Source organism: Pleurodeles waltl, chromosome 8 (genome assembly GCF_031143425.1).
Source record: "Pleurodeles waltl isolate 20211129_DDA chromosome 8, aPleWal1.hap1.20221129, whole genome shotgun sequence".
In the NCBI taxonomy this organism is placed as follows: domain Eukaryota; kingdom Metazoa; phylum Chordata; class Amphibia; order Caudata; family Salamandridae; genus Pleurodeles; species Pleurodeles waltl.
The window spans coordinates 811,490,965-811,512,714 of record NC_090447.1 but is presented as its reverse complement, the minus strand read 5'-3'; the positions used below and the strand labels follow the sequence as shown (position 1 = coordinate 811,512,714).

At 45.3% G+C, this 21,750-nt stretch overlaps 1 protein-coding gene across 2 annotated transcripts in view; it reads left to right on the top strand.

Moving 5' to 3' along the window:
• Positions 1–21,750, top strand: part of PCCA (propionyl-CoA carboxylase subunit alpha) — a 2,021,650-nt gene that overhangs the window by 656,864 nt on the left and 1,343,036 nt on the right. For both annotated transcript variants that reach the window (XM_069205070.1, XM_069205071.1), the window contains exon 8: positions 6,096–6,132. In XM_069205070.1, the coding sequence (XP_069061171.1) occupies positions 6,096–6,132 (37 nt within the window). The remainder of the gene's footprint in view (positions 1–6,095; positions 6,133–21,750) is intronic.

Here is a 21,750-nt window from a genome sequence, read left to right as displayed (position 1 = left end):
TAGTACGTCAGTACATCAGTTGTATAGCAAGGCCCAGCAGCGCCACTCTTGCTCAGGAGAGAGATGATCTTACGAGCTGGAGCTTAACCCCCCCAATACACACACAGCTCACTTGGTGCACCTTTTTTGTTTGCTTCTCTCATTCCCTGTTAGATAACTGCTTCATTCGGACCCTTCCTCCCCCACTGCTACGTGGTTGGCAAGTTGGAGTGCTTCAGCGTCTTGGAGACCTATTGAAGAGACCTGTGGTGTTGGTGTATCTGGTTGGGTGGGGGAGAGTGATGTGCCCGGTACAATCTGTGGGCCCCACCCCCCTGACTTCACCCCGTGCCTCCACCATTGGTTATTTCAGGTCCCCTTCCGCTGCATCTAGCCGTGGGCCATTCCAGAGACCCAGGAAGAAGCGTCTCAGCTGCCTGGTACCCCCTGCACCCCGCAAACTCATGCCTCATCATTCCAAATAACCAGGAGCAGTAACGTAACTATACCTACCACTAAAGGACATACGGCTGTGTCTGACGTACACACCTTTTATGAACGATTTTCATGAAGTGGCTTTCTTGGCCAACACGGCTTAATGGGTCTGGTTGAAATTTCTGTTCCAGATCACATTCATATAAAACCGTATAAAGCAGTGCCCTTCCAAGGCTGCGGTTACCGTGGTCCGAGAAACACGTTCGTGCATCGTTCATTGTAGCGTGCGAAATGTTGATTCTTAAATCTGCCAGAATATGTGTATATACACACACACAAATGTTTGAAAGCTTGGAACCCCCCCTCCAAAAAAAAAATACAAATGTTTGAGAGCTGCTCATTTGGCACGTCCTGATCCTGAAATGGCTGGTGTGGTTTCCCTTTGTAACTTAAGCTTGTTGATCCGCGCAGCGCTGTCAGGAGATGGCAGGCTCTGGAGCAGAGATCTCGTCTTTACATATGCACATATGCGTCCAGGGGGTGGGCTGGGTTCACACCAGTGGGAGGCTGCATGTGTGTGCTAATGGCTCTATGGGAGCTGTGTGTACTCCTCCTAGGCAAACATACTGGAATAAGAGGCGTCCTTCAGTGCCCCAGGTTTGTGCATGGCATGCACCAGTGCGATGAAGACAGATGTGCTGCCGGCGTGCCGCTTAAAACGATGACTGGGCTTGCTCCAAATCAGTTGTCTGTGTTTGAAACCTAGAGAAGGGGGGGGGGGGGGGGGGGTGTTCCCTTGCGGAATACAACACTGGTTAAGGTTTTCTTATTAAAATCCCATTAAGACCTCGTGTTTGTTCAGGTATAGATAGGATATATGTATGTATACATTGTGTGTGTGCGTATATATATATATATATATATATATATATATATATATATATATATATATATATTGGGATTCCTTAATGTTTTTGACAATTTCATTTTATGCGTGTATGGCCTTTGCGAAATCATGGGAAACGAACGTCATGAGATTGATGCTGCACAGACATAAGTCCGTGAGTTTTTCAGAGCATTCAGTTGTTATCCATTACACTCTTTCAAGCATGGATTCTCTCAGAAAGTAGTGTACCCTATGTTGGCAGGAAACTGCATTCTGGGAGTTGTGGTCCTGCTTCACTGCAGCCGAACCCATCGGTCTAAAGAATTCGATTACAAAGGTTGATTAATAGAAAGCTCAAATCTGAAAAATGTGCCCTGCTACGTAGACTTACCTGAGGTGTAGCTTTTTCGGGATGCACTCTATTTTATTTTTTCAGGTTTATGTAGGCGAACTCAATCCGAATGTATTTGAGCGCCTAACATGAACGCCGGTTGCATTGCTCAAGGTCAGAGTAATTTTCTTTTCACTCGGGGGGATTACGTGAATTGCCCAGAATCACAGAATGTTGAGCCCAGGCTGAGAATTGAACCCTGGTTTCCCTGTTCCTAAATCGGCAGTTCTGGCTGTAACGTCACATCCTATAGAGAGAGTACCTAGATGCGCCCCTTTTTTTGTATAGGAAGTTTAGGGGTATTCCATGTTGCCAAGGTTTTACCTCTGCGACGCCATACGGTATTATTGTTTTTTTAACTTAGCAGTCTTCTTAAAGTTAGCGACATTTGCAAGGTTTAATAATATAAAGAAAAACGAATGCTTAATAGTATGTTTACTGGCGAATATGTTGAGAAAAAAAACCTTTTCGGGCAGAGAAATATTTGTCGCACAGAAGGTTTCCTGTGGAAAAGCAGCGCTGGGGAAGTGAAACCTTTGAGAACTTTGCCATCTTCGAGGGCGAAATTTAAATGCCCCCTACCCTATGGTATGTTCCAAATCGGTTGAAACAAATGGATCTAGACCGCACCCCTCCCCCACCACCTCCTCCGTCCAACGGACACGTACATATCTCTTTCACTCTCTTCTCTGTCTGTTCTTTCCTGCTTTGACAAGTAATGGCGCCCAGGATGTTTCCTGTTTCATGTGTAAGCAGTGTGTTGCCTGTATGATCATGTTTGCACTATACACTTAAACAATACACTGTGTGCTGCCGTGAAGAATGGACGCTAGAGAATAGCGTGCCCTTCGGGAAATATCGCAATATTTCAGGGTTTTCTCTTCAGAGCCATTCATCCATCCAGGGAAAAACTTAATGCCCCTCACCGCCCTCCCATAAAAGGGGGCGGTCAGGCTTGCTCGGTGCGAAGCGGGTCTGAAACAGGAACATTTTCTGACGCTGTTTTTAGCTCCCAGTAAGTATTTTAAATGTTTTCTGTGTAGAGTCCTCGAGGTTCTCAGTTCCATTATTTGATTGCTCGTCTGTTAAAGCTATTTTCTTTGGATTATGGCACTCGTAGTGTGTTTTAACGGGTAAAAAGAATGCCAATCCAAGTATCCAACGAAAACACTTGGTCTGCAGGGCACAAATCGGAGGACACCCGGGTGGATGGCGTCCACCCACTATTTTAACAGGGTGGACCTCGTCCACCCTGCAAAGAAGTTGAGCCCCAGTAAAATATGGGAACTTTGCCCCGGTGTACCGCAGCACCTGCACACACTTTAAACAGCGCCCGGAGGCTGTGTTCCTTCATTGGTTCCGAACAGCAAAGCAGGACAGGTGGGGGCTTGATTATTTTAAAGTCCCGCTGGCCCAGGACAAAGGCCGAGATGAAGAGACCATCAGGCCTCCTTCTGTTTGGTTATCCTGGCTAGAAGCTGCCCGGAGCCTCACACCTAGCTACAGTGGAGAAAACAAATGCGCACAGCTTGTTATCATTTCACGGGTACTTGAGAGGCATGCTTTTCACTCTCTATTCAGGCCCTTTATATAATATTTGCATGCACTATAAGAATGTCTGTGTTTTCCTGTCCCAGTATTTACACAAATAACCATTTTTTTTGTTTTCTTTTATAACGCTACTCATCCCAAAGAAGGGTGTCAGAGCACTTTACATCAATTCATAGGTAAACATACACATTGACAATTAATGATATGTGTAAATCAATGTGCAGGATGTGTGACAACACAGGGAGGGTTACAAGGTGTAGGAGTCCCATGTCCTTCAGAGTTAACTGTGCTACATTAGAAGGATTACAAGCTGTGAACTGTGAGTTACAAAATGATGTGTGTTAAAAACAGTAACCCATTTACCTATCTACATAAAATACAAATTTGGCGTCTGCATGTTACATGATGTGCTTTGCAGGAGATATCTTAACCCTCATGTTACTTGGATTCTGAACTGGGTCTAAACAAAATACAGACCTCTCCAACAGATGTGTTAACCTCCAGAGTTATCTTTCCATTATTATTCCCTGAGATTTACTGGGCACACAGATATCTTCAGCAGGTGCTTTAACCACCATAAGATATTTAAAAATGCAGACTTTGCAACCATTTAAAAAGAACCGATTTACAGTCACATTTCTCCTTGCCGCCAATTCCTTTGTGGCAGAGTTGTATAAAAATTAATGTATAAACGGAGGCCATATTTTGTCAGGTTTGTGTAACTTTTTTTCCGCACTACCAGGGCAAAAAATGGCACTGTTAAATCTCGCAGTGTACTCAAGTGTAATGGTGATAGAACGGCTAAATATATGTCTGGTGTGTTAAGAGCTGACGTCACTTGTGATGTCCTGGGTTGTGATGACAAGTGCAAAGTCACGTGTCATGATATCATGCACCATCATGTCACTTGCATACTGCCGAACTTGGTTAGTCCCCCAACTTTTTTTCTTTTTTCTTTTTAAGCACTTGTGCCCTGCTAGTCTGCATAAGATGCTCACGCATGGACTGGGGTGCGTGAGAGCCACGTGTGTATAGAGAGGCATTTAGGGATGTATATGAGTTTGCCACTGGTTAAACGATCCCGCTGGATGCAAGGGACAGTCACCAGATCGTCAAGTAATTTTTGCAGGTAACTGATTGAATTTGGCAAATATATGAAGCGTTTGCAAGCCAGAAGCAATGTAAAGGCTTCCGCTTTGGCTCAGAGGCCTTGCACCAGTCATCGCCCTGCCTGCATTTCGCTGGAGAGCCTCTAATTGTCTGCATTTGGCAGGTTTAACACTTCCTGAGAGAGGGGCTATTAGGGGGAAGTATTCGCGCATAACTGTCAGAGGCAAGAACAAAAGAGCGCCCCTTTCGATGTGCGGCCACCCTAACTTGCTCGAGTCCCTTTCACGCACTTCCACCCCTCTAAGCTCAACTGCAGCAGTGCTGGGGGTCACGGAAAGCAACGAGGTGTCATAAAACAGACCCAGAATATGTTTTTTTTTTTTTTTTTTTTTGTAAGGGTAAATTTGTCTCCGACTTAAAAACCATTGTGACTTCGAAGGGAAAGGCTCATTAACAGACGTGGCTGCTTTGAGGAGAGACTTGAAGCTGATGCCGCGTCGAGGACTGCTTTGAACTTAACAAGCACCGATCTGTGGAGCAGACTAGTTAATGAAAGGAAATTAAATTTTCTGCCAACTTCCCCTCCTCCTTCCCGCGTTGGGACTGTTGGGGCCGAGGACTTAAAAACAAAGAGGACTTGGTTTATGATTGAACATAAATGATCCAAGTCTTAAACTCTTTAGCGGTCGGGAGCAGTTTCAGCGGAAGGCAAACTCCAGTTTGGTTGCAAGGGCAGTGAAACCTTACGACCTTCCGAGTTTTATTTTCGCATTTGGGAGTTAGACTCCCCCCACCCCCCCTTCCCGGCCACAGATACCGTTGTCAGCGAAAAGGTGGGGGTGGCGCTCATAACCTCGCCGTACTGAGAGGAAAAAAATGTCTGTCAGAAAAATAATAATATTGTGCTTTGTGGGCATCGTGTGACGGCACACATTAAGCACCCCTCGACTGCTGTTCTGTTGGATAGCTTTGTTTTTTAGAAATCAGTGACGGGTTTCGACGCTGGGGGCGAGCGCTTTTACTTTGTGCTGAAGAGTGAAGAAAAGAAACGCGTTTAGAAACTGTATCTGCACTGTTTAAGAACATTGAAACGGTGTTTTGCGACCTTTAAAACAGGAATTTTACTGAAACTATGACATTTAATGCACAAATAAGCAATGAACTTTGACACTCGCTGACTGTTTGGTGTTTGAAATAGTTTATATTCAGATGCAGTTGCCGCTGATTTCAGGTCAGCCCTTAAAGTTTGCAAGCTCGCTTACTTTGGGGGTCTTATTCAACTGATGGTGTGCGAGCTTTTCTATTTTCTTAACAATGGAGAATCTACTCCCTCTACTGGCGGCATTCGGGAAAACACAGCACCTTAGTGCTTCTTAAGTACTACCAACGCACGTTAGTAGCCGGCAGGCTTAATGATTTGATTTATGTCCACCATTGATTGTAAAACTCCTGAGTTTGGCTATTACACTTACGCGAATGCACAATATCATTTTGCAATCCCAGCGCTGCATTCTGTCACCCGATTACCTGCGACTTTGGCTTTCACAGCGGTGTGACGATGAGGTAAATTTACATTCCACTTATGGTATTAATTTTACATTCCTTTAAATGGAAAGGGTCAGAAGGTTGTAAAATCAAGCAGTAAATGAATCCGAGGAGACAGTAGTGCAATATATGAGTGCCCTAAGGACACGCTGCAGTGGCTGATGGGATTAACGTTGGTTCTCATTTCCTGCTTTACAGGATGCAGATGAAGCTGTCAGAATCGCAGGGGAAATTGGTAAGTTCTTAAATTAGCTATGGTGGGATTTGTGTGCCTCTCAGCAGATACGGTTGACTGAATTAAATGTGTAATAAGTAATCCCCATAGTACAAATAACGCCTAAATAGTTTTTAAGCTCCAGTTTGCCCATAGGGTGCGAACCGCAATGCACTGATGCCTCGTCATTTACATCGCGCCCTACAATGAGGATTCTGGCCTACAGGAAAAGCCGAATCTTCGGTCCTCTATGGGTATCAGAGAAAATAAATTGTACTGTTTAATTGGGATACTTGCAGCTTTGATCACAGGAAAGCCTTCCTTGGTGAACGCAGTTTTTTGCTGCATTAAGTAACCGAGCTTCAGTTTCCGGAAACTAACACTGACACGAGGTATTGGACATCACTTGATCACCTCTGCAATCAAACGAACAATACACCTGTAGTTCTGTTACGGTGAATGTTTTAATTTAACTAAGATCTTAAGGGCTTATGATTGTTATTGATAGATATGCAAACTGCCCCACCGGCAAGAAAGCTCTGACAGTTGTTACACGCTCCCCAGCGGGTCCCAAATGTAGTCTACAGGCCACAGCAATCGCGACGTGGCAGATTCTACCCTTCATGCTTTTGAAGTCGATAAAATGAGCACTGTTGCATTGGGGTGACTGCATTTGTTACTTTCAGCTTTAAAAAATGGCAAATTGCACAAACAAGCACCATATAAATAGCAATGTGTTATTTTTTTAGCATTCAAGTAGTTTTATTTGTGTATAGTTAAACATTATTTCGTTTTTCTTTTTGAGGTTCACAAATGATTATGTGCTCTTGATAGATCAGTGTGATTGGGTTGGGAACAAACGGGATCAAGGTAGGTAGGCTGCGGGATTTTATGCATCTGTTGTGTTACATTACCTTTGACTTTGGGTCAAAAGTAACATCCCAATGTCTTAACACACAACACATACCGGCAGCCAGATGACGACTGGGCACGGCAACAAGGACGTGAGTTAAAGGAAAGTAGTGGCAAATGGCAAGGAGGCCTTGTGGCCCATCTTGCTTACGTCTCTGTACTTTCCACTGCAGCCCCCCAAAACTCCCTCTCCCAGCATTGGCAGTCCCCCAGCAGCTAGTGGGCGCAGGCCAAGGTTTCCCGGGCGTACGATTTAAGCGCGCCAAATTCAAATTGCAGCAGCTATTCAGCATCCCTCTCCACCAGCATACAGGTTGGGTGAGGCCCAGCTATGATGGCGAAACCCCTCTTGTTCATTCTCCTGTGGCGAAGCATCTCTGGTCTTATTCACTTCTCATACTATAATAGGTAAAGCACAGCTCCAAAAGATAACTATTAATAAAAACACCTTTGACACACATGACAGCATTCCTGCCCCCTCCCATTTAGCCATCAGCATTTGCATCTAACTTTTGCGTAGCATTTGAAGGGGACCCCGACTAATGCGGAGATCCCAAGTTCAAGAAACGCAAAGTGACAGAAACTAAAACACTCCAGTGTACTTGTTTATCTTGGGCAATATGATGCAAGAAAATACATTGTGAGTGAGCAACATTATGCGCATTGGACGGTAGATATAAAATATCCCATCACAGGACCCTCCCCAGACATACCTAGTTGACGTATGGTTGGTCAGCTAACCAGTGTTTCCAGCTTTGCATAATCCTGGCACCTTGATCAGTCCAGGATACACTACAAAATTCTTTAAAAAAACAAAAAAAACAATTACACAGCCCCCATACCAGGGAGTTAGGAAAGCTCATGTGTTGACCCAAATACTATGCCAGAGGAATCCCTGTCTGTATCTTGTACCACACCTTTGGGAGATGTGCCAGTACCAGTGGGCATAGCTTGCTCCCCTGGCTCAAGCCCCACCTCCCCATTTCCCAGGGCATTAATAAGGGGAACCCATCAAAGAGATAGAGGCAGTCACGTAAGTACCCCTAAACCAGGTTTTCTTTTAGCAATATAGCGCTGAAGCCCAGTTTTGGGGTGAGACACCCACTTCTAAGAATTGTATACCTTTTGATGCAGGGTGCCAAGATGTCAACCTGTGTCCTTGCCAGGCATGAGCCTACCTCGCCGCATGCTGATCATAGTTTCCCTACCATTCAGCCTCTCCCTACGTGCGTTTAAAATGCAGTGCTGCAAAATAAGTCAGTGACTCCACTAAAAGCTTGTTACCAAGCCACAGTAGATGCACTCTATTATCATGAAAAAAACTGTTCACCTCTCAGGCAGCCATGAGAAATAGTCTTTGCCCACTCAATATTGAGAAGTTTAGTAATGTAATTGTTTCAGCACTTAATCAAATTATCCTGACCCTTCACAGATGAACTATGCCTCCAAACCCTCCTTGGCATGATTTCTGACCAAGTGAGATGTGCCTAGGGAACTCATCAACCGCTAAGAAATGTCACCCATTAAGAATTCAGTTGAATCCTTCTCCTCTGATGTACCAAATTGTTCCAATGTGTTGTATAATGAAAGCAGGCAACATAAGTCAGTCACCCAGTGTCCTTTCGAAAACCTGCCTTATCGGGCACACAGCGAGTCCGCCTCTGCAAAATTAATAACTAGAGAACTGCTTCATATGGATGTTGCTTGCATTGACGCTTGATGGAAAGGCACTAGCTGCACTGTAGATGAAAGAATGATCCAGGACCCAGATGCTTGCTGGGGCGTTACCACCTATAGTACAGATGGGAAAAACATAAATATTGATACATAACAAGTCATTCAGCAAATACATGGCTCCTGGCAATCCATCCTACGTAGATTAGGTTGGGATAATGCTAATAGCAGTCAGACTTCCATCTCCAAATCCTTTTGACTTGGCCTGATTCAAAACCCCAACCCCTGGGACAAAGGGATAGCTAAAGAAATGTGAACTGAAGTTAGAGAAGTTTGAGTCATCCTGCCTGGAGAGCCAATGCTTAACACTCTTATCAGTCTGAACCTGGACAGAAGCATCCTGTTTGAAAGTATAAACAAAGTTGTTGCTTGGCATGCCTGGTGAAAGTGGATGAGGTTCTGCAATGCCGCTTGGGGCAAGACAAGAGACCTGGAACCTGTCTAAAGATTACATGCTCATCTCGCCACTGCTAGTCTGTATTGGGAAAAGGAAAGGGAGACTGAAATTGAGTCACCTAGGAAGTTCATGTTTGTAAGGCGCACCCTCCCAACAGAGGTCAACATTGGAAGTGGCAGCTAAATCATCAACCCTAAATGCCCCATTAAAAAAAAAAGCTATTTTGAATTGACCTGATTTGTATTCCAAGGTACAAAACTGCAGAAGACAACTTAATATCCTAAATAGTTTGTCCACATTGATTGGTTATGTTACAGCCCTTCTGTTGCCCTCAGACCTCTCCGAACCTCTGCATGCCTTGTGTATATGAAAAAAAGTTTGTGTGTTCTTGCAGTCCTACTGCCCTGATGAGCAAAGCCAAGGTTGTAACATCTATTGGCAAAAGCTGCTGACCTCTCTTACCCCTGTGTGTAACCCAGAAAACCACTCCAAGACAGAGGTGAAAACAACTGAGCTCCCAGTGCCCTACCCTGAAAACCAAATAGTAATAGAACCCCCCTCTTATGACTTATTAGTTATTGACGATAGACTGGCTGATGCAAGGTCTGACATTAATGTGTCAAGATGCCAAAGATGCTTAGGGATCGGAGTGTATTCTTCTGCTGCCCTCAGGTGAAAATGTTGGAAATCCTGCATTTTAAAACCAGGCAAGGCAATAAAAGTGTTTTTCATCACATCAGAGACATGCTATGAGCACACTCTTTTTGTGGTCTTGGCACTATCTCACACGTGACATTTTGGAACTTGATCTACTCTACCACAGACATACTGTCAGACCAAAATACCTAATACCAGTCACAGAAGCAATGCGTCCAAACATGAAGAGGAAACACAGTAGGGCAGCAGCTCCAGAAATGTTACATTCTTCACCTTACCTGATTCAAGCCATTCAACAGGCCATATATGTGCACAGCATTCACACACTAATATGGCAGCAAAACCTACACTTCCAGTTGTCCGTGAATAAACCTATTTTGTGACTAGATAAAATGGTGGGAAGCCATACTACACAGCGTTTAAAGTTGTCTAAGAAGGAAGCCCAAATTTAATGGTCCTGCATTACATACAGAATCAGTCTTGAGAAGAGATGATGATATATAGGATGAAGTTAAGCTGCCCAGTTACTGCCTGGGGTTGATGTGAAGTGACTTAGTACATCCTCAACAACGTATTTGGGGACTCTTTGAATGTCCCCACCTTTTCAATGGTCAGTCTGGTTAAACCCCATTCATTTTATCATCTCAATGCCAAGGAAGAGCCAATTGGTGACTGGGCCAGCGGTGTTCTCACCCACAGAGGGACACCAAACCTCACCATGAAGTCAGTGAATCAAGAAAATAATTCTGCATGCTGCTGGGTGTCTTATTGGCCCAAGAGCAAAAATCATCCAAATAGTGAATGATTAGAACAATTCTGGCTTCCTTTTTGAAGACACACTCTAAGAAAGTTCTGAATCGCTCAAAGCAGGTACAAGATGTAGCTCGCCCCCCATTGGCATGCATTTATCAAACAATAAGAACCTCTTAGACTGGAAACCCTACATACAAGATATCCAGCCAAAAAGACAAGATATGATATGCTGATTCCCTATCTGGTTTGGCTAGGAGAGCCCCGAAACCCAGGATCCGAAGCATGGCTGTGGCCTTGCCTGAGGAAGCGTACCTTATGGATTAGAGTGCATGGTCAGTCGCATAATTCACAGGTTTGCATGGCATATACAGGCTTTCTTGTTATACGACCAGTGAGCTCCTTTCTTTCCCTCATAATAAAGTGCTAGAAAGGGCTGGTTCCTCACCACTCAGTTTTTCACCATCAGACATTTAAGCCAGGCGTGATCTGTCTAATCTCAGCATATATTTGTATTAGATGCCTACTTTAATTGAAAAGTGTTATCCTACTCTTTCTAGCGATTGGCTGCTCTGATTAATGTCCATCTTATTTTGGTAATACAACCTCTATGGCCCCTAAGATGGCAGTTTCTCAAACACAGTGGACTGGTAGATAGTAAATTATTTCACACAATTAGTCAATATTTTTTGTATATTATGTGTGTACTGAAGTAGTCAATGAAGCCTTCTTCACACCCCACTGTTGAGTATTTTCTCATTATTCTAATGAGACTACTAGATTCAGGTGGCAGAATCACATGTACTGCGGGGACTGATTCTGATCCCGCACCATGTGACCTGTCGGCCTAATCCGGGTTTGTTCCGACTAGCTAGCAGTGCCTCATCTCCACCCGAGAGCAGGGATGATTGGGGCAACCGGGCGCATGACATACATGACTCCTCAGGAAAATCATGGTCACTTAGTTCTCACCTGTTTCACTCAGTTACATTAGTCTCAAATATGCAAGGACAATCAGAGGCAGAGTAAACTTCAATAAGCTTTTATTGAAGTAACTGCATCTTAGATAATAAAGCATGTATTGCAATAACTAGGACGATTAGGACCCGAATGCCCCCAGTAGGCCCCAGCCCCCAAAAGTCCCACTAAACGCCAACTGACAGAGTACTAGTATCTTAGCATTGGGTGAATGTTTTTATTAAGAATACATGCCTTTAGTACACACAATGAAAGGTTAGTTGAATCACCTTTGAAAATTATAAACAATACATCGTCAAAAAACACATCCAAGTCATTACTGAAAATTTGAACCAAGGACCCAACCGCAACCCGAACCACAGTTGGACCACACAGGTGAACCATACATCACCTTTATCCCTTTTTGGGGGGGTGGGGGAGGGGTGGGGTTCCAAAAACCTCACTTTACCTTGTCCTCGTGCTCCAGGTCTCTCCCCCTCCCCCTCATCTAAACACCAATCCACAGTGGGGGTGCAACAGGGTGGTCAGGAGCGGGAGCCCCATGCCCTCCATAATGACCTGGGCACCCTAGCCCCCAAGCTGGTGTGTACATCTGTCAGTTGGTTCAGGTCTGCATGATGCTACCCTTGTGGTTATCTCCGTTGCTATCCTAGGTACCCTGCTTTGAGTATCCTTCAGTTTGTCACGTAGGCTCTCATTATTCTAATGAGACTACTGGATTTTGAGCAGCAAGATCGTCCACGGTGTGGGAGACTGAGTCCGACCCATGGTGGGTGACACCTGTCGCTCCAAATCCGGGTTTGGCTCCGGCTAACTAGCACTGCCTCATCTCTACCAGAAGATAGGGATGATTGGGCAGCCGAGCGCATGACATATTAGGCTTCTTAGGGAAGTCGTGGTCACTCAGGTCACATCCGGTTCTCTCATTCACAATACGGTCGCCTATATAAATGACAAACAGAAGCAGTACATGTTTCAATGATAGATTTAATAAAATCACTGCATCTTAGATAGCAAAGCGTGAGCTGCAATAACCAGGACGACACAACATGACAGTATTAAAATGGTGACGAGAAGAGTGAAGCATAGGAATAACACTATCATATTGTCACTAAGATCAATGGACTATTTCCTATCTAAATCATAATCTGAGCCCAGCATGTTAAGCTCTAATTTTGCCTTTCAGGTTCCCCCGGGAGGACATCAACCCTCATACCTGAGCAAAGGCCTGTAGTCTGCGTTAGCATCTGTAGCGAAGCAATCAGCATACAGTCGTGGTTACCTGGCTGGAATCTCCCTCTTAACGTGTAATGGGACTAGGACGTGTTTTTATAATAACACAGCTGATGTTCTAAGAAAATGTCCATACGTAAGGATGTGTATTTTCTACGAATGTTGGAGACTAAACTTCTACCACGTTCGTCGGCAATGTACCAAACTGTAGCCTTGAATGAAGCACAGAGTGATCAAGAATGTCTTGTTTGAGAACACAGTGCTGAACTAAGCAAAAACAGTTAGCTAAATAAAAATAAAACAAGACCGTAAAGCTGGATATTGTAAAAATAACAATGCGAAGCCGAATAAAATATATCTAGGGTAAAGTGCACAGCGTTCTAATGTGTCAAACTAACATGCATGGAGCTATTTCTAAAATGGCTACACAACAAGTTGTTTAAGGTGCATTTAGTATCTCCTGTCACACCACGAGTACGACCAGGGGCCCAGTGGTCCTTCGCCCTTCCCTCCCCTAAACAAACAGTGGGCAAAGGCCCATGTGTCCTTGATGAATCGATCCGTGCCCTCGTCTGATAAATGCATCCCATCCTTGTGGAGCCTTTTAGCAGTTAATGCAGGATATTCCACAAGCACCCAGGTCCAATTTTGACAGTTCTGAATTCAAACGTCTTACAGATATGGTGATAGTCCTTGATTTGATCCCATGTCCCCAGTTACGCCTAGGTACCATGTGCGACCATGCGATGGCAGTGTGTGGAAATTCCTTGGACAGTTGCGATATTTCCTTTAAGATCGCCTCCCTGAGTGCCTTACGCCCAAGAAGGACCAGGTCGTTCCCTCCAATATGTAGCACAGTGAGGTCCGGGAACTGCAGTCCCTCGCACCCCTTTGCCATTCTTAGGGTAAAGTGCCCCCCAAACATGGAGGAGGGGCCGCTGAGTCCCGGCACTCACATCCACACTGGTTGTGCGATGGGCTGCCGGGTACTTCCGCCCTCACGCCTCGTGAGGCGCGGGGGGCGGAAGTCGGACAGGGTAGGAGAACATTGCGGTCCGTGAGCCGGTTCTAGCCGCTGCGTACCGTTGGGGGTCTATTTAAGAGCCCCCCCAAGAAGGCTCGTCCTTCTGGTGACTCAGCGGCTGGAGCGGACGGTGGTGCGCAGTTGTTTACAACACAACTGCCTTTTGGTTTTGGTCGCGCGCTGTGTTTCAGCGCAACTCGCTCGAGTTGTCTTTGTTCCGGGTGCCGACGCGGATCGGGAGCTGTGGTCGGCCGTGGCAGAAGGATCGGAGGAGCTCGAAACAGATTTACGTGGGCAGCGCGTAAGTATAGAGTTGGGTGTCGGGAGCGGAGGCCACTTTGGTGCCGTTCCTAGAGGGTTTCACTGTGCGCTTTGTTTAAAATTTGCCTGTTTAACCCCTTTTGTGCCTTGGACGAGGTGATCTTGTCCAAGGCACCAGTTCCCGGGTGCCTTGGACGAGATCACCTCGTCCTGCACCCGGGAACCAGTCGGAGCGCTCGCGCACCCCCCACCCACACCCCTGAAAACCCCCCCTGCCCCCGTGGCGTCAGCGCGCATCGCACACTGACAATCACAGAGGCCTCCTCCATCGCGCATTCTCTTCCGATCATGTGGAGGAGGCCAGAGAGGCTTCAAAGGGAAGGAAATTAATTTCCTTCCTTTTGAAGTCTCTCTCAGCATTTCAAAAGCCGGATTGTAAAGCAATCTGGCTTTTGAAACATCCACTAGACACCAGGGATTTATTTTCGAATTGGAAATTGGCATAAGGGAGCGACCCCTTGGGCAAGGGTTGCTCGGGGAGGCATTTTCTTTAAGGCCTGTCCCCCCCCTCCCCAGGGGGGCAGATCTGCCTATTTTTAGGCCGATATCATTTTTCTTTTTGTTTTGTTTTTGTTTTATATCTGTTTTTAGAGGTGGGGAGCGACCCCTTAGACAAGGGTCGCTCCCCTGGGGGGCAAATTACATTTAGGCCATTTCTGCCCCCTTTGGGGGCAGATTGGCCTATTATGAGACCATTCTGCCCCCAAAGGGGAAAGAAACCACTAGACAACAGGGAGTTTTTTTTTTTCTTCGGGAATTTCACGCAAGGGGAGCGACCCCTTAGGCAAGGGTCGTTCCCCTGGGGGGCAAATTTATTTTAGGCCATTTCGGCCCCCCTGGGGGGCAGATCAGCCTATTTTAATTAGGCCGATCTGCCCCCAAGGGGGGCAGAAACCACTAGGCACCAGGGATTTTTTGTTGTTATTAATTTTACAGATGGTGAGCGACCCCTTAGGCAAGGGTCGCTCCCCTGGAAGGGCAAATTGTATTTAGGCCATTTCTGCCGCCTTTGTGGGCAGATCGGCCGATTTTAGGTCAATCTGAAACCTTTAGGCACCGGGGATCTTTTTTTTTTTTTTGTGCCAATGTCACGCAAGGGCCGTGACCCCGTAGGCAAGGGTCGCTCCCGGGGGAGGGTTGGGGGGGGGTGCAAATTTATTTTAGGCCGGCCTATTGTTATTGGGCCGATCTGCCCCCAAGGGGAGCAGAAACCGCTAGGCGCCAGGGCTAATTTATTTTTTGGAGTTTTTATTTTTATTTTTTTTAGATGGGGAGCGTCCCATTCGGCAAGGGTCGCTCCCCTGGGGGGCAAATTGTATTTAGACCATTTCTGCCCCCCTTGGGGGCAGATCGGGCGATTTTATGTCAGTCTTCCCCCAAGGGGGCAGAAACAACTAGGCACTGGGGATTTTTTTTATTGCGCCAATGTCACGCAAGGGGAGTGACCCCGTAGGCAAGGGTAGCTCCCGGGGGGGTTTGAGGGGGCAAATTTATTTGAGCCCATTTCTGCCACATCTGAAAACTAAACATCTGGGTGATTCCAGACTGGTGTTTTTCACATGCACCCTGCACCATTTTTGTACCCACAATCCCTTGCAAACCTCCAACTTTGCTGGAAATCACACATTTTCCCCACGTTTTTGTGATGGAACCTTCCGGAATCTGCAGAAATCCACAAAATTCCTACCACCCAGCATTGTCTCATCTATACCGATAAAAATTCTGCTGCACTTGTCAGCCTAAAAATGTTTTTTTGCAAACTGCCCTTTTGGACCCCCTTTGTTCCCCCTCAATATCAACATGTTTTTGGCTCTTCCCTTTCACAAGCACTTGGCCCACCTACACAAATGAGGTATCATTTTTACCTGGAGACTGAGGGGAACATTGGGTGATATGAAATGTGTCCCAGTGCGGTGATCCCACACAGAAATGTGGGAAAAATGTGATTTCTTTTAGCTAAATTTGAGGTTTGCAGAGGATTCTGGGTAAGAAAACATTGGGGGATCCACGCAAGTCACACCTCACTGGACTTCCTCGGGTGTCTAGTTTTCGAAATGTCTGGGTTTGGTAGGTTTCCCTAGAAGGCTGCTGAGCCCAGGACCAAAAACGTAGGCGCCCCCCTGCAAAAACAGGTAGTTTTGTATTTGATAATTTTGATGTGTCCACGTTGTGTTTTGAGCCATTTCCTTTCGTGGGCGCTAGGCCTACCCACACAAGTGAGGTACCATTTTTATCGGGAGACTTGGGTGAAAGGAAATTTGTGGCTCCTCTCTGATTCCAGAACTTTCTGTCACCGAAATGAGAGGAAAAAGTGTTTTTTTGGCCAAATTTTGAGGTTTGCAAAGGATTCTGGGTAACAGAACCTGGTCAGAGCACCACAAGTCACCCCATCTTGGATTCCCCTAGGTCTCTAGTTTTCAATAATGCACAGGATTGGTAGGTTTCTCTAGGTACCGGCTGAGCTAGAGGCCAAAACCTACAGGTAGGCACTTTGCAAAAAACACCTCTGTTTTCTATCAAAAAATGGGATGTGTCCACATTGTGTTTTGGGGCATTTCCTGTCCCAGGCGCTAGGCCTACCCACACAAGTGAGGTATCATTTTTATCGGGAGACTTGGGGGAACAATGGGTGGAAGGAAATTTGTGGCTCCTCTCAGATTCCAGAACTTTCTGTCACCGAAATGTGAGGAAAATGTGTTTTCTTTAGCCAAATTTGTAGGTTTGCAAAGGATTCTGGGTAACAGAACCTGGTCAGAGCCCCACAAGTCACCCCATCTTGGATTCCCCTAGGTCTCTGGTTTTCAGAAATGCACAGGTTTGGTAGGTTTCTCTAGGTGCCGGCTGAGCTAGAGGCCAAAATCTACAGGTAGACACTTTGCAAAAAACACCTCTGCTTACTGTCAAAAAATGGGATGTGTCCATGTTGTGTTTTGGGGCATTTCCTGTCGCGGGCCCTACGCCTACCCACACAAGTGAGGTATCATTTTTATCGGGAGACTTGGGGGAACATAAAATAGCAAAACAAATGTTATTGCCCCTTGTCTTCCTCTACATTTTGTCCTTCCAAATATAAGAGAGTGTGTAAAAAAGATGTCTATTTGAGAAATGCCCTGTAATTCACATGCTAATATGGGCACCCCGGAATTCAGAGATGTGCAAATAACCACTGCTCCTCAACACCTTATCTTGTGCCCATTTTGGAAATACAAAGGTTTTCTTGATAGTTATTTTTCACTCTTTATATTTCAGCAAATTAATTGCTGTATACCCGGTATAGAATGAAAACCCACTGCAGGGTGCAGCTCATTTATTGGCTCTGGGTACCTAGGGTTCTTAATGAACCTACAAGCCCTATATATCCCCGAGAGCCAGAAGAGTCCAGCAGACGTAACTGTATATTACTTTCAAAAATCTGACATTGCAGGAAAAAGTTAGAGTAAAACTTAGAGAAAAATTGCTGTTTTTTTCACCTCAATTTCAATATATTTTGTTTTTTTCAGTTGTTATTTTCTGTAGGAAACCCTTGTAGGATCTACACAAATTAACCCTTGCTGGATTCAGAATTTTGTCTAGTTTTCAGAAATGTTTAGGTTTCTGGGATCCAGCATTGGTTTCACGCCCATTCCTGTCACTGACTGGAAGGAGGCTGAAAGCACAAAAAAATCGTAAAAATGGTGTATGTCCCAGTAAAATTCCACAATTGTGTTGAAAAATTGGGTTTTCTAATTCAAGTCTGCCTGTTCCTGAAAGCTGGGAAGCTGGTGATTTTAGCACTGCAAACCCTTTGTTGATGCCATTTTCAGGGAAAAACCACAAGCCGCCTTCTGCAGCCCCTTTTTCCCATTTAAAAAAAAAAATCACGAAATTTTCACTGTATTTTGGCAAATTTCTTGGCCTCCTTCAGGGGAACTCACTAAGTCTGGGTACCTGTAGAATCCCTAGGATGTTGGAAAAAAAGGGCACAAATTTCGCATGGGTAGCTTATGTGGACAAAAAGTTATGAGGGCCTAAATGAGAACTATTCCAAATAGGCAAAAAAAGGCCTGGCCCAGGAGGGGGAAAAGGCCTGGCAGAGAAGGGGTTAACTTAGAAACCTGTTTAACTTAGAAATACCACTGTGGTTGCACTTTCCCACCGCGCGCCGTGCGCTTTGTTTAAAAATTGACTGTTTTAACTTAGAGATACCACTGTGGTTGCGCTTTGATTTCGTTCCTCGGTAAGACCTGTTGTGTTTACCCTTGCAACCAACAAGTGTTTGTGGCATTTTCTTTTTTTAATATCGCTTTTGGTTCCTTTATGGTTGTTTAACCTGTTATAGCACACCACTGTTTCCTTTGTCACCGCTTGCCTTTCTCGTGTACTCCTGGTAATTGCTTTTCTTTAAAGACAGCTGGTGCATTTCATTGGTTCTAGCATTATGGGCATGTACATAATTTAACTACTGAGTAGTTACTGTTTTATTGAATCGTGTGTGCCAGGAGTTTATTTAAAGAGTCATTGTGTTTCTTTGGTTTTACACACAACATCTCCCCACAGTGTTTTTAAAGAGGCATATTTGTCTCTTCAATTGACAGTTGCCAAACTACAGTAATCTTAGTAATTGTTTTTGTTTAAGGAAGGCTGGGGCATTTCATTGGCTCCAGCATTATGGGCATGTACATAATTTAGCAACTGATTAGTTATTGTTGTTTAATCGTGTGCGCGTGGGTTTTTTTAAAGAGTGATTGTGTTTCTTTGGATTGACATATGACATCGCGCCACAGTGTATTTAAAGAAGCATAGTTGTCTCTTCAATTGAAAGTTGCCAAACAACAGTAATTTTAGCCAGGTTTCTGGCTTGGTGTACGTGAGCTGGCCTGGGGACTGTAATTGTTGTCTCGTTTGGCCTAGTCTCCTGACCAGTTAAATGAAGTAATTCATGTTGTTCTAATGGTGCTTGAATAACTGTTAAATGTTATGATTTTGATTACAGATACATCATTAACGTCTTTGAATACATTGTGCTGAATTAAAAATTGCTGCACTGCAGTGTAGCCGCTGTTACTTCCTTAGATCATGCCATCTAACAAGACTAGTGCAGGGAAAAGAAAAGGAAGGGACCCAGAATTATCCCAACTCTTGAAGATGGTTCTTGATAAATTAGGCAATGATGATACTGACAGTAGTGATGCAGCATCAGATAACGAGGTTAATGGGACTAATAGCAGTCGTCCTAGATGGTCCCACATAGCTCATCGCGCGGCATTCCCACCGGTGAAGCGCAGGAACAAAGGGAAAGCACCAACTTCACAGTCCTCTACTAAGGTAGTTAGTCTCCCAGAGCAGGTTGCGTTGCCTGAGATTCCAGTTCCCTCTGTGAGCAGGCCGTCCGAGCATCAGGGGAAGAGCGAGGGTGCGATCACATCGCCAGGTCTAGGTGTGGCTGAAGTTGCAGCCAATATACGCAAATCATTGGCTTCCCTGTCACCCCTAACGGGGCCAGGGGTCCCACCATCCCCCTTGCCAGTGGTTCCAACGCCAGCAACACTAACCATATCTCCCCTGACACCTCAGTTACCCCCTCAGCCTGCGCAGGCGCAAGATCAACCACGCAAGCCTTGCTGGAAGTGTCTAGACTGCTAGCAAATATTAATGTCCCAGCTGGTAGCCCCCCTCCCCTACAACTCCTTGGAATTTGAATGATTCTTTGCAGAATTCATTAACAGAACTGAAGCGCCAGGTAGATGCACTGTCATCAGCACATAGCTCAATTCCACTGCAGGCGGCATCAAGTAGCCCGAGTGTCACCCCGGCACCGGGCGCTGTGAATCCTACTAACCCTTTAGTTAAAAATGGGTCGACCGAAACTAGCAAGGTTACAGACAAAAATAATTCTGCAAAGGAGGGGCCAGCCATCGATGCATTACTGTCAAGACCAGGTAAGCTGGCAGCGCATGTTAGTGCGAAGTAAAGGAAATGATTTAGAAAGAGGATTTTGTTCACATATTTTCATTAATCCGGGCAAAAAGGAGGGAGGTAGAGAATAAAGATAAAGAAGTTAAGGCGTCTTCTTCAGGGGACAAAAAAACCAAGGTGGAGGAGAGCATTACGAACTGGTTGTTCGGGTTCAATGTATTCATGTCAGTGATGTTAGAAAAGAAACCTGATTTGGGTATTGCGATGATTTGCTATGCTAACAAAATATTGAAGGCACAAAACACTTATGGAGGCACTGCTTGGTTGGAATACGACAGGGATTTCCGCTGGGCTAAGGTGGAGGAACCATCTATTGGTTGGGACCAGACTGAGGTGAACGTCTGGTTAGAATGTGTTAATAACAAGGTACAAGGGAGGCAGCCCTTTCATGCACAATACTCAAACGAGAAGAAAGGATCTTGTTGGGCGTTTAATAGGAAGACATGTTCGCACCCTGCTGGGTCTTGCAAATTCAGGCGCAACTGTTCCTTTTGTGGACACCCCTCTCGACCAGAATTTAAATGCATCAAAAAATCCAAAGAAAAAAGCAGAGATGGGAACAAACCCTCTAACTGAATCACCTTTGCTGTCCCCCATTAAGTTTGACGCTCTGCTCCCGTGGTTACAGGCTAATCCTGCGACTGGGTCGGCAGAATTACTAGCACATGGATTTTCCTTTGGTCTTAGAATCCCGGCCTCCAACGTCTCCCCAGTTAACCATTGCCAGAATCTAGTATCAGCAGTACGGAACCCAGGAGTGGTGGCCAAGAAGTTATCAAAAGAATGCGCCTTGGGCAGGTTAGAGGGCCCCTTCCTTTTCCCGCCTTTAAAAAGCTTTGTTCTCCTTTGGGGGTTGTTCCCAAGAAGGAGCCGGGACAGTTCAGGCTAATTCATAATTTGTCTGCTCCTCCTCTGGGGGTATCGGTGAATGAGGCTATCGATCCTCAGCTGTGCCCGGTTCGCTATGCCACTGTTGACAAAGCATTGGAAATATTGAGGGGCTTAGGCCATGGGGCTTTGTTGGCAAAAACCAACATAGAATCAGCTTTCAGACTTCTTCCGGTTCACCCTGATGATTACCACCTACTAGGTTTTCAATTCCAAGGAGGGTATTTTTATGATAAATGCATGCCCCATGGGTTGTAGCGTATCGTGCAGCTATTTTGAGCAGTTTAACACCTTCCTGCCGTGGATCTTTTCAAATCGCACCGGGCAACTCGATGTTATACATTATTTGGATGATTTCCTAGTATTGGGTCCACCTAGATCAGAGAAATGCGGGTGGGCTCTCCAGGCCTTGACCACGATGTTTAAAGACTTTGGGGTACCTTTGGCTCCTGAAAAAACAGCAGGGCCCGCAATTTGTATTACTTTCCTGGGGATTGAGATCGATTCAGTGGCAGGTGAGTGTCGCCTGCCTAAGGATTAGCTACTGGTATTCAAAGAGTCCATAAAAATTATGTTATCTCAAAAGAAAGTCACCCTTCACCAATTGCAGGTGCTAGTGTGTCAGCTGAATTTCGCTCTAAGAATTATTCCCATGGCTCGCCCCTTTTCTAGGTCCATCACTAGTTCAATGGCTGGGTTGTCTGAAAAGCACCATCACACTCGGTTGTCGCTAGAGGTCAAGGAGGATTTAAAGTTGTGGGAGGTTTTCCTGCAGGACTTTAATGGGGCT